Source organism: Hyperoodon ampullatus (assembly GCF_949752795.1).
Source record: "Hyperoodon ampullatus genome assembly, chromosome: 13".
Taxonomy (NCBI): Eukaryota; Metazoa; Chordata; class Mammalia; order Artiodactyla; family Ziphiidae; genus Hyperoodon; species Hyperoodon ampullatus.
The window spans coordinates 7,872,107-7,885,127 of NC_136926.1; the positions used below are offsets into that span (position 1 = coordinate 7,872,107).

Below are 13,021 nucleotides of genomic sequence, written 5' to 3' on the forward strand. Positions count from 1 at the left end.
CTTGCAGCACTCTGGGAAGAGTAACTGTTGATGTGCAAAGCCAGAACTGATACTAAAAAAAAAAACTGGCCCCTGTCTTTGGCAGATCATTATCTGTTCTATCTGAGAGCATCCACTGTCTTCTAAACAAACAAACAAGCAAAAAAACCCTCCGCAAATGGAAACTCCACAGTCCCCCTTTCTATGTAGGGTAAAGAGATGTTCAGCACCCACTCTCACTCCACTGGGCCACCCTGCTCCCCAGTCTGTGTGATTCACTCCTGTCAGTCAGGCCTCAGACTAGATATCACCTCCTCCAGGAGGCCTTCCCTGACTGCTCTGCCCAGAGGCACTGTCTCCTTCACAGCACTTAGACCACCTGAAGTTACCTGGTGTGTGCCTTGACTGTCTGCTTCTCCACCGCTAGACTCTGAGCTCTATGAAGGCATGGACTGTGCTGTCTTGCTTTGTCCCTGGTGAAGAACAATGCCTGGGACTAGTTCCGGAGTGGTAGGAACTCAAGAAAGATGCATAATGTGGATAAATACATTATTTCATTTAATCCTCATTCAAAGAAAAAAACCTCTCAAGATAGATATTACTGCTTTCCCCTTTTACAGGTGAAAAAACTAAACTACGAGAGGTCACGGAACATCCTAAGATCATGATATGCCCAGTAAGTGGCAGACATTAAGAATTCAGGCTCTTTGCCAGTTCACACTAAATATTCAATAAACGCTTGCCGGGTGAATGTGTGAATGTATTTCCAGTGTAAATATCACATTCCTGGCAGAACTTAACTCTGTCTTTACTGTAGGGTAGAGTTTGCCAAGTCGTCTTGCCTTTACAGGGAGTCAGGCCGGATGCTCTCTTTTCTTCCCTGCTGTGATTTCCATTTCTGCTAGCAAAGGATTAGTCTTGGAATAATGATGGTAGGGACTGCGGCACTGAATCCCCTCCTGCGTCTAGTTCATTGCGAATGTGTGTGGTTAAATGGGCCTAGTCCTGTCAGCTTTAACTGGCCACTCAAATGGGGGAATAGAGCCTGTCTCAGTGGGTCTGAATGGGCATTTGCTCATGATGTGCAGGATACAGGGTGAAGAATGAAATCAGACCTATATTATGAATTCTGGGAAAAGGACTACTTTTTTCCCCAATTTTGACTTCCTCCAATCTTGATTGCAGATAAGGACTAAGTCTTATCAGCTCACTGAGTTTTGACAGCATTGAAAATGGTAGTGATGCAGGACTTCCCTGGTGGTACAGTGGTTAAGGATCTGCCTGTCAATGCAGGGGACACGGGTTCAAGCCCTGGTCCAGGAAGATCCCACATGCCACGGAGCAACTAAGCCCGTGCACCACAACTACTGAAGCCGGCATGCCTAGAGCTTGTACTCCGCAACAAGATAAGCCACCGCAATGAGAAGCCCACGCACCGCAACGAAGAGTAGCCCTTGCTCACCACAACTAGAGAAAGCCCCGCGTGCAGCAGTGAAGACCCAATGCAGCCAAAATAAATAAATAAGTTAATTAATTAAAAAAAAAATGGTAGTGATGGGTCAAGTACTTTTTGCCTCCTTGCTAAAAAAAAAGAAAAAGAAAACGAAAAATGAAGAAGAAAGATAAACAGAGCACCTCTTGAAGAGTTGTGGCTACTTCTGTTGCTTTTGGCCCTTTCTCTGGTTTATTTTCCTTTTAACCTAGGGGTTGTCTGCTTAAATATGAAATCGAATCCTTTCTGATCCTTTCTTCTGTTTTCAGTTGCAGCTCCAATAGAAAAAACAATATCCAGTGAAAAAGCCTCAAGCACTCCATCTGCTGAGACACAGGAGGAGTTTGTGGATGATTTTCGAGTTGGGGAGCGCGTTTGGGTGAATGGGAATAAGCCTGGATTTATCCAGTTCCTGGGAGAAACCCAGTTCGCACCAGGCCAATGGGCCGGGATCGTTTTAGATGAAGCCATAGGCAAGAATGACGGCTCAGTGGCAGGAATCCGGTACTTCCAGTGCGAGCCCTTAAAGGGCATATTCACCCGGCCTTCAAAGTTGACCAGGAAGGCGCAGGCAGACGATGAAGCCGACGGCCTGCAGACAGCTCACGCTTCCAGAGCGACTTCGCCCCTGTCCACTTCGACAGCCAGCATGGTGTCCTCTTCCCCAGCCGCCCCCTCACATATTCCCCACAGATCGCCCCAGCCAACCGCAAAGGAACCTTCAGCCACGTCTCAGATCAGCAACCTTACAAAAACCACCAGTGAATCTATTTCCAACCTTTCGGAGGCCGGCTCAGTCAAGAAAGGAGAAAGAGAGCTCAAAATTGGAGACCGAGTATTGGTGAGTCCATGAACCTTCCAAGGTCGTTACGTTGACCTGAGTGAGGGGTTGAACTACACACACGCGGGCTCAGAATCTGTTCTGTAGGGATGACCATTCATTTATAGAGTAAGTAATCAGCTTTTCTGGTTCCGTTTATGTGTACATATACAACAGATCAGAAACTGGCTACGTAGCTTGTGCGTAGTATAAGCGTAGGTTTGCAGGGATCGACTCTAGTTTTATCTTCGTTTAGTCAAAAGAATATTGAGTTTTTAGCTTGTAAATATTAAGGTAACTTTACTTGACAAAACAAGCTGAGAGGTGGACTTAGATTTTTTTTTTTTTTTTTTAATTGCGGTACGCGGGCCTCTCACTGTTGTGGCCTCTCCCGTTGCGGAGCACAGGCTCCGGACGCGCAGGCTCAGCGGCCATGGCTCACGGGCCCAGCCGCTCCGCGGCATGTGGGATCTTCCCGGACCGGGGCACGAACCTGCGTCCCCTGCATCGGCAGGCGGACTCTCAACCACTGTGCCACCAGGGAAGCCCGACTTAGATGTTTTTAACAAAGTTTTTTTTTTTTCTTTCTGGTTTTTAATTTTTGCTTTAAGGATAGTGTGTGGGTAAATATGAGATCCTGTTTCTCTGAGGGTCTTGGAAAACTCAGAGATCACAGGATGTTATTTCAGAATTTCTCTGCCTTTTAAATGATCAGGTTTAGGTCTAGGAAAAGAAAGGAGGGACTTCCCTGGTGGTCTAGTGGTTAAGAATCCACCTTCCAATGCAGGAGACGCAGGTTTGATCCTTGGTCCGGGAACTGAGGTCCCACGTGCCAAGGGGCAACCAAGTCTGTGCGCCCTGGAACCTGCGCGCCACAACTAGAGAGAAGACTGCGCGGCAGCTAAGACCTGATGCAGCCAAATAAATAAATAAATAAATATTAAGAAAAAAGAAATGTACTGTAGTTTATTTATTTATTTATTTTTTACTAATAAGCAGGAAACAATGTATAAGGTCTACATGCTGTACATTCTAGAACCCCTGAATGACACAGTGACTGATTTATTCTTTTTTTGATTGTTTTAAATGAGAGGCAGTGTAGCAGTGCTAAAAACACAAGCTGAGTCCAGCTCTGCCTTTGTGACCTTAGCAAGTTATTTAACTTCTTAGTTTTCTCATCTGTGAAAATGAGGTTGAATAATAGTGCTAACATCTAGCATTGTTGTGAGGATTAAATTAGCTGATGCATATAACATTCTTAGCAGTGCCTGGTATCCAGTCAACACTCAAGAAATGGTAGCTTTTTTTTTTTTTTTTAAACAGCAGAACCTTATTTATTTATTTATTTATTGGCCACACCATGTGGCTTGTGGAATCTTAGTTCCCTGACCAGGGATTGAACCTAGGCCCTCGGTAGTGAAAGCACCGAGTCCTAACCACTGGACCGCCAGAGAATTCCCAAGAAATGGTAGCTGTTTTTCTCATTGATGAAAATTTAAAGCTATTCTCTGACTTTTTCAACACTTTAGTCAGTTCAGTTCAAGGCATGACGTCTGTCTGAAGTCTTTGACCCTGTGCTCTTCAGTTTCTTTTGTATCCGTAAAAATTCCGTCAGTCTTGGAGGCTTACAGTAATATAATGGGAAAAAAAGAATGGCTGTTAGCCTTTAGAATGTCCCGTGCATCTCGTTGAATGTGTCAGCAGTATATGGAGTAGCCCCCCATAGAATTGGTGAGAAAGCTGAGGTCCTAAGAAGTACAATCACTTGCCCAAGGTCATACAACCTGAAGAGTGATGCTTCTGCAATTAAAATTTAGGTATTTTTACTCCAGAACCTGTTATGTAGAGCTGATGATTGATAGTATAATTTTGAAATTGGAAGTTTTTGTGATTTTTTTTGTCCTACAGACAAGGAAACGTAAGCCCCGAAAAAGGCAGTGACTCCCTGTAGTCATATAGTACGTTCGCTGTAGGTTTTAGATTTAGAACTTGGGACTTCTGTCTCTCAGTCCTGTAGCATCATGAATCTAGAAGGCCCCATGCACCTGTGGGAACCCTTTAATACCTGTTACCTTCAAGGGGGTCCTTCTGGATCTCTTAGTTTCAAGGTCAGTAGGTTCCTTCTTCTGGTTATAATAGTCATGAGTTTTAGCAGTTGATGCTTCAGAACTTAGAGCATCCTTTCAGTATGTCAGTGCTCTGCGGCTCAATCTGTAACTTGTTTGTTTAGCTCATACTCACTTGCTATACCAATTTATTTATTTATTTATTTATTTATTTAACCACACTGAGCGGCTTGTGGGATTTTAGTTCCACCACCAAGGATTGAACCCGGGCCCTCGGCAGTGAGAGCACGTATCCTGACCACTGTTGCAGTGAAGGTTTTTTGATGCTTACTCTTCTTTTCACTTTTACTGGTGTTTACTTCGCCTCCCCTCTCCTCCACTTTTTACTGTATAGATATTGCTGCCATGAATGCCATTTAAAATTTTTGGGGTGTATCTCTCTTACTTTCCTAGGATAAATTTATAGTGGTGGAATTACTAGGTCAAAGGGCCTAAAAATATTTAAGACTTATGGTACGTATTTATCTAGTAAGCTTTGGTTAAATCGGAAACCTGTTACCGTAGCACAGGACAGCTTTGTAGATTAGACTGCAGGTTATATGCAATTCCATTCTAAGTGCCTAGCTGTAAATGAAATGGGATAGCGTATGGCACGCTTTCAAAACAAGTAGCTCTCCTTTTCCACCAGAGTAAGAAACAGTTGATTAAATTACTAGTCAAATATTGTGCTGCTTGGCTGATGAAACAGACAAAATGACAAGGTCCGGATGGACCTTAGCTTACAACAAAAGGCTTCCATGAGGATGTAAGGACTAAAGTGGACCTGAAGGAGAGTAGGAATTGGCCAGGCGGAGGAATGGTAGTGGCAAGAGGGAACGTTCTAGCAGAGGGATTGGCAAACTCCCCAGATGGGAGGGAGTTGGCACGTTTGGGGAAGTGGCCAGTGTCATTCCCCACAGGTGGGGGACCCCATAGGGGTAGGAGATGAGACTCATTCACTAGGTGGTATCTGCGGGGACTGGGGACATAGGGCCTGTAAGTTTAGGCCATGTTAAGGATTTTGATTTTGCCCTTAAGAGCAACAAGAGTGATAAGTGATGTGATTAGATTTGTAGTTTGGAAAGATTGCTCCAGCTGCTTCGTAAAGAATAGATCAGAGGTGGTTGAAAGTGGATTTGGGGTGACCGTTCTTTGAAGAAGTTGGATGTTGAAGGAGGGTAGAGTCGTCAGGCTGATGCTGGAGGAGTATTGGATCTAGGGAAGATGTTTTCTGAAGATGGCAGAGTCTGGGGTGTTTACATCCTGACTAAACTGACCTGGACTCGAGGAACAGGGTGCAGATACAGTGGCGGTGAGGGGCGGGGGAATCAGTGTCAGGATGAGGTTCCTGGGAAGAGGTGGCACCCTGAGCACACACGGGGATTGCTTTGCCTTCGATTGAGACGGACGGAGATTTCCTCCATTTTTATAGTAAGGAAGAAGGAGCATCTGCAGATGCAGGTTGGTTTGTAGAGGCTTGAATGGTGTATTTGTAGGAGAATGTTAATTACATGTTCAAGCCTGGCATACGTGGAACAGAATTTGAATCTCTAAGAGTCTTAAGTCTAATGAGAGTGTTTTTAGAGGCAGTAAAATTGTTGACTATTTTGGTTAGTATTTCTAGGAGAAATTAAAGGAGTACCTTAGAATCACAGTATTTTAGATCTGGAAAGGCTCTTTTGAGACCAACAAATGCCTCTTTTTACTTAGAGTACTGAAGCCCAGAGAAGAAATGCAACTTGCCTCAGGTCATATGTGATGTATGTGTATACATATCATTATGGCCTCTTGTTCCCAGTTAATATGTTTTTTCTACTTTAATGTGCTGCCTTGTTTAATAGAAATCTTTGATTTAGGAATGTAAAACATTTTTACTTCAAAATTCATGTATAAAGAGAATTAGATTTAGAAATCTGAAATATTTGATTGGAATTCTCCTAATTAAAGAAAACTTCTGTTGGCAACCTAAATGTGCATCAGTGGATGAGCGGATAAAGATGTGGTATATATGTACAATGGAATATTACTCAGCCATGACAAAGAATGAAATCTTGCCACTGGCAACAACATGGATGGACCTAGAGGGTATTATGCTAAGTGAAGTAAGTCGGAGGAAAGACAAATATCATATGATTTTCCTTGTATATGTGGAATCTAAAAAAATGAAACGGACCAACACACATAATGAAACAGAAACAGACTCATTCATGGATACAGCAAACAAACTGGTTCTGCCAGAGGGGGATGGGGAGGAGCGGGCGAATTAGGTGAAGGGGATTAAGAGGTACAAACCTCCAGTTACAAAATAAGTAAATCACAGGGATGTCATGTACAGCATAGGGAAGGTAGTCAGTAATATTGTAATAACTTTGTATGGTGATAGACAGTTACTAGAATTTTCCTGGTGATCATTTCGTAACATATGAGAGTATCAGGTCCCCACGTTGCACTCCTGAACTAATGTGACAGTGTAAGTCAGTTAGGCTTCAGTAAAAAAATTCCAGTAGAACTAAGTTCGTTAGGTCACTGTTATGTGGGGAGCGGTATAGAGTATTCCCAGTCCCGCCCCCAGTGCCCTCGTGGCGCCTTCCACTTGGAAGGAGCACAGAGAGGGCAGGAGTGGAGGTTGCCTTCTCCACGCAGCTCTCTCCAGTTCCGGCTCTCATCGCGGGAAGAGCAGGAAAGCGGATTTCTGCGTCAGGTGTGAGGTTTAGTCCAATGACCTCTTGAAGATGTAGGTGGGAGCTCCTGAGCTATGACTGTATTGGGCGCTCCCATCTTGGGGGAGGCAGTCAGGGCCTGGGGAAGCCTGTCCTCGCCCCCCTCCACGCTCGTGGTCCTCAGTGGGGTAGATGAGCTGGGTCAAGGAGGGTCAGTTGGAGCTGCTTGTAACAAACCCACCTGCCTCCTTCCCATCTCCCTCTGGCCCCTCTGTTTTCCCATTTGTCCACAGATATTCCACAGATCTCCTTAGTTGAAGATTGCTTTCATCTCCTTAGTTGAAGATTACTTTCATCTGTCTTGTGGCATGAGCTGCTTTGGGCTGATGCTGCGGTCCAGCTGACTCTCAGGCTCACCTCTTTCCAGACTGGGGATCCCTGGGATGACCAATTACTCGGAATGTTTTTGAGCTGGTCTTGCTGCATTTTCGGGTGTAGGCGCTATTTCAGGGATGTGATGTCAGGTTCTGGAGAACTTGACTGACTTCCAGCCGTTCTGTTTAACATGGTTGTCTCCATGTCCTGTATGTTCTATGCTGAATTCTTAGCTTACGACCAAGTATGAGAAGGAGACTTTTTAGGCTTTTGTTTTTAAAGCGACAAGCTTTATCTTTCTACAAGCTGCTCACAGGGCTCTTAAACTAAGAATCCTATAGTGTAAATCTGTAGGTCTTTTGGATACTGTGAAAGGGAAAAACATCTTCCTGAGATTTAAAAAAAACTCTTATTTATAAGTTATTTTGCTTGTGTTTGAGTCTAAATAACGACAGTTCATTTAGTATGTACTTTTCTGTGTGTCTTCATTTGTTCAGCATTATTTGTGAGACTTATTATAACATGTAAATTTAAAACACATATAGTGGGGTCATATTATATACACACCATTTTACAGTATACTTTGATAGATTTGGGGCATTTCTGTGCTAGTAAATACAACTCTTCATTTAAAATAATAAGCTGCTGTTTGATATCACACTGTTTGGGGTACCTAATTTAATCATAGACATTTAGATTGCTCCCTGCCTTTTTTCCCTAGAAATGAAATTTCTGAGTCAAAGAATATATAAATATTTTAAATCATAATAAATATTGCCAAAGTACAGTCCAAAAAGCCGTTAACATTTTATGTTCCCACAAAGTGTGTACAAGTATGCCCTTTGTTATAATTTGATTTCTTCTATTTTCCTCAGTCTTCTTACCAGTGACTTATAACCCCCAGATCTACAAGTCTGATTGTGATATTGCACTTATATTGGACGTTTGTTCATCATCTACCTGGGGGTTCTTGGGCTCTTTTTGGGTGGGGCGTTTGAGCTCTAGGGAAGCTGTTCTTTACACAGCGCCCTCTCCTTCCCTTGATTGCTGATAGAGTAGTTGTTAGTAGAAGAATCTGTTATTTTGTATGGCCCAAGGTTGAGAAGGCTCCAGATGTTCACATTATGTTAACTCTCTCTGGACACCTTGGCTGAATGTTGAGATCTTTTCCAGCACCACAGTCTTAGCCTAATTCCTTTACAGTGAGGATTGCTGCGGATTTGAATCATTTTTTCTGATTTTAGTTTTCTTCTTTTTTTTTTTTTTTCATTTTCAATTTCCATAAGCCTTAAATCTTACTCAGCATAGCCTAGTAGGGTTGTCTGGAAGGAGCGCAGAGAATCACACTGTTGACGAGAAGCTAGATTCGGCAGCTTCCTCCTGTCTGTGCACAGCCGGGTTCAGCAGAGCCACTTCTTAGTTCATAGTTGATAGCGGGGCTCCTCTTCCTGCTCGTTGCTTTCAGCTGTGAGAGGGTAGGATTCGTGTGCTTTTGCCATTGTCACTTCTGAGGCTTGGGAATGCATAAACTCATCCACCTGCTGTTGGATTTCAGGTCTTTGGTTTTACTATCCATCCTCCTCTCTCCAGCCCCATTGTCCTGCGCTGCCTTGAATTAAGCCATGATCCTCTTCACATGGACCCCCAGACTGCTGTCCATGCTGCTAGCCCCGTCTCTCCTCGGTTCTGGTCTTCACACAATTATGGAGTGACGCGCCTGACAGGTGGATCTCATCATGCTGTTCTCCTGTGTGGTGGTGCCCGGTCTGCCTACACCAGTGCTGTTTTCACAGTGCTGGGGGTTTTCTACGGGGCTCAGTACCTGGGCGCTGGCTGATCAGTGTGACATTAGGTTCTTTTTGGAAACCTAAGCCAGTATCTTTACACCAAACACGTCAAAGCTGGTATCTCTGCCTTGAGGACTTTGTGTAGGCTCTTGGGGCTTAGGAGTTTCTGGGTTGAGGAGGCAGCTTATGCTGTCTAGCTTTGGGACTTGAAGAGAGGAAAGTTGGACCACTGCCCGGGCCAGAGTCTAATGTTGACATGCCTGTTGCTAGATCACATCTTCTAACTTTTAATACTGCTTCTGTGAATTCTTTAAGCATAATTACAAAAATATCTTGAGGCTGAGACTCTTTGTAGCTTCTGAAACATATAGATTAGAAAAGCAAACCTTGCTAATACCGTTTTGGTCAAGTGGGGTACTTTTTGATCTCAGTGCTTTAAAAGAGTGTGACTCTGGCAAATATTCTGCTCTTTTATCAACCTCAGGGACAGTAGGGGTTTTTTTTTTTTTTGGTTCCTTTTAAATGTTTAAACACTTACAAATGGATTTTTTAAAAGATTTATTTATTATTTGTTTATTTTTCTTTTATGGCTGTGTCGGGTCTTTTAATAGCAGTAGTTTAATTAATTAATTAATTGTTGGCTGCGTTGGGTCTTCGTTGCTGCGGGCGGGCTTTCTCTAGTTGCGGCGGGCGGGGGCTACTCTTTGTTGCGGTGCGTGGGCTTCTCATGTCGTGGCTTCTCTCGTTGCAGAGCACGGGCTCTAGGCGCACAGGCTTTAGTAGATGTGGTGCACAGGCTCAGTAGTTGTGGCTCACGGGCTTAGTTGCTCCACAGCATGTGGGATCTTCCCGGACTAAGGCTCGAACCTGTGTCCAGGTTCTTAACCACTTAACATTCTTAACCACTGCACCACCAAGGAAGTCCCCCTCTATGTATTTAAAATGATCTTTTCATTTATTTATTTGTTCATTGCCCATTTCCCTCTGACCAGAATTTAGGCTCCATGAGAGTCTGGAAACTTTCTGTCTCATTCACCGTCTTTTCCCCAGCACTTAGAACAGTGCCGGGCACACAGTAGGTATTCATAAAATATTGTCAAAAGAATCAGAGGGTTTTAAATACTGTTGTCACATTATACCCTTAAAGGGGAGGAGTAACACTGTAAAGTGTGACAAGGGATGCACTTAGGACCAGTGGATAAAAACCGGGCCAGGCGGATCTCACCTTTCTTGCAGGAGCTGCCCAGTGGAGCTGCCCTAAGCTGGATTGCTCTCTAGTTGAGGTAATATAAAATATGGACATCATCATCTCACGGGTGATTAAGTCAGGGCTGAATTTGTATCGGTAAATACCAATTAGCCATAGTTACCTTTTTAAATTAAGCTGCTTAACCTACAATATGGCAGATAAGAAGCCACCTCACAAAATTCAGTTGCTCACGAAATCCCTGTGGAACAGTCCCTCCTTACCACCCACTGGACATTTTATAGCTTTATAAATTGAGGCACAGTGAGGTTAAATGGCCTGTTTGAGATTTGATGAATAGATGGGAGAGTTGAGAGAGGATGAAAGGTTTCCTGTTTCCTGTTTGTGGACCCATTCATCAGCCCAGCAGAATGTTTCCTTTTTTAATATTTATTTATTTGGCTGCACCAGGTCTTAGTTGCAGCACACAGGATCTTTTTTAGTTGTAGCACATGGAGTCCTTAGTTGTGGCACACGGGCTCTTAGTTGTGACCTGTGGGATCTAGTTCCCTGACCAGGGATGGAACCCGGGCCCCCTGCATTGGGAGCGTGAAGTCTTAGCCATTGGACCACCAGGGAAGCCCCCAGCAGAATGTATCAGTGCTCTTACTTTTCAGAAGAGTTTACAAGAAGGGTGTTTGTCTCTGTTCCCACAGCATTTTGCAGAAACCTCTTAAAGTGCTTATCACTTTTCACTAGAAATATTTGCTTGAATTTTTCTGTCAGTGGCCAACACTGTATTCTGTTTATATTTGTATCCTCAGGGCCCAAGCACTCAGGGAATATATATCGAATGAATGAATGAGAACTGAAAAACCTGAGATTTGCTAAAGCCTGAGCACAGCTAGGTTTTCCTTTAGCTGAGTTTCTAGTTTAAATTAATTTGGTCTTCAGTAGTGACTTCTCATTTTGACTTAGGTTGACCACAGTGTTACGAGTTATATGTATATATTCTGAATGAATGGTAGTTACTTGTGTTTGCCTTAGGGATCCTTTTTGTTTGTTTGTTTCAATGTTGTAAAATGTTTAATCTTTAATAATCTTGATATCTGGGACTTCCCTGGTGGTGTAGTGGTTAAGACTCCGTGCTCCCAATGCAGGGGGCCTGGGTTTGATCCCTGGTCAGGGAACTAGATCCCATATGCATGCCGCTACTAAGAGTTCCCATGCCACAGCTAAGGAGCCAGCAAGCTACAACCAAGGAGCCCACCTGCTGCAACTAAGGAGCCCGCCTGCCACAACTAAGATCCAGTGCAACCAAATGAATAATAAGTAAATAAATATTTTTAAAAATCCTGTTATCTGCCCGTAAAACATAGATTTGAAAATTGTGGCTTATACTTAATGTAAGTGCACATACTGTAATAACGTTGGGTTCTCTGGAACACATGAGAAGTAAAACTTAACTTTATAAAATGATGTTTAAATGCTTAGAAAAAAATTTGACTGTAAAGTGATTAAGTAGAAAAGTGAGTGATTTTGGATGTGACTTTCTGTCTGTGTTAAAGATATTTTGAATAATTACTTAGGATCTTTCACAGGGGAAAGGAAAGCATATTATCTGTCATAGGAGTCAAGAATTTCAAGTTAGGTGAGAGAAAAAGTATAAGAAAACTGCCCATTCTAGGAACTAGTAATCATCCATTTGAAACAAACTTTATGGCTTTTTTTTTTTTTCGGAGTAGATGTATGTTCTGTTACCTGGATTTAGAGAAAAAGTTGCTGATCTGTGTGTGGTAATTTGTTATAAAGCTTCTGATCTGAGTGAAGCCATGGTTTGTTTGGAGAATTTACTGCCCACAGCCTGTTAGACGCCTCTTGGAAAAACAATTGTCATAACAGTAACTTAGACTCACCCCCAAAGAATTCAACAGATTATCTGGAAAGATTACATCATCTTTAACTAATGTGCTGTGTTCTGCTCATGTGATGCTGGTTAGTCTGCTGCTCTGAAAGGTGTGTGAGAGGACAGAGAAAACAGAGGCCAATTTTATATAGGTTACTATTCATACATTCCATGGTTACCAATAAGAGTGCTAAAAAGTCCAATTTGCCAGATCTAGAACTAGTACTTTCCTTAGCATGGACACACTGGCTGCTAACATATAGCAGACTCTCACACTATCTGTCAGACACTGACTAAACAGTTTTATGTGGATTATTTTATTTAATCTTCACAGCAATTCTATAATTATTGCCATTTTACTTATGAGGAAGGTAAGATTGATTGATTGATTTATGGCTGCATTGGATCTTAGCTGCAGCACGTAGGCTCTTTGTTGTGGCGCAGGGCTTCTTTCTAGTTGTGGCACGCAGGCTTAGTTGCCCTGCGGCATGTGGGATCTTAATTCCTCGACCAGGGATCGAACCTGCGTCCCCTGCGTTGAAAGGCAGATTCTTAACCACTGGACCACCAGGGAAGTTCCGAAGCTAAGATTTAGAAACTAAGCAGCTTGACTAATTCATAGACAGAGCTGGCATTTGAATTTGTCCAACTTGGAGCCCATGCTTACTTAGTCTGTGTTAGCATATTTCTTCCTTTGCTCTCTTCTGAGCC

At 43.0% G+C, this 13,021-nt stretch overlaps 1 protein-coding gene across 4 annotated transcripts in view; it reads left to right on the plus strand.

The window, feature by feature from the left end:
• The window catches only part of CLIP1 (CAP-Gly domain containing linker protein 1), a 93,953-nt gene that overhangs the window by 2,280 nt on the left and 78,652 nt on the right, over positions 1-13,021 (plus strand). For all 4 annotated transcript variants that reach the window (XM_079717659.1, XM_079717660.1, XM_079717658.1 and 1 more), the window contains exon 2: positions 1,741-2,312. In XM_079717659.1, coding sequence (XP_079573785.1) covers positions 1,741-2,312 — 572 coding nt within the window. The remainder of the gene's footprint in view (positions 1-1,740; positions 2,313-13,021) is intronic.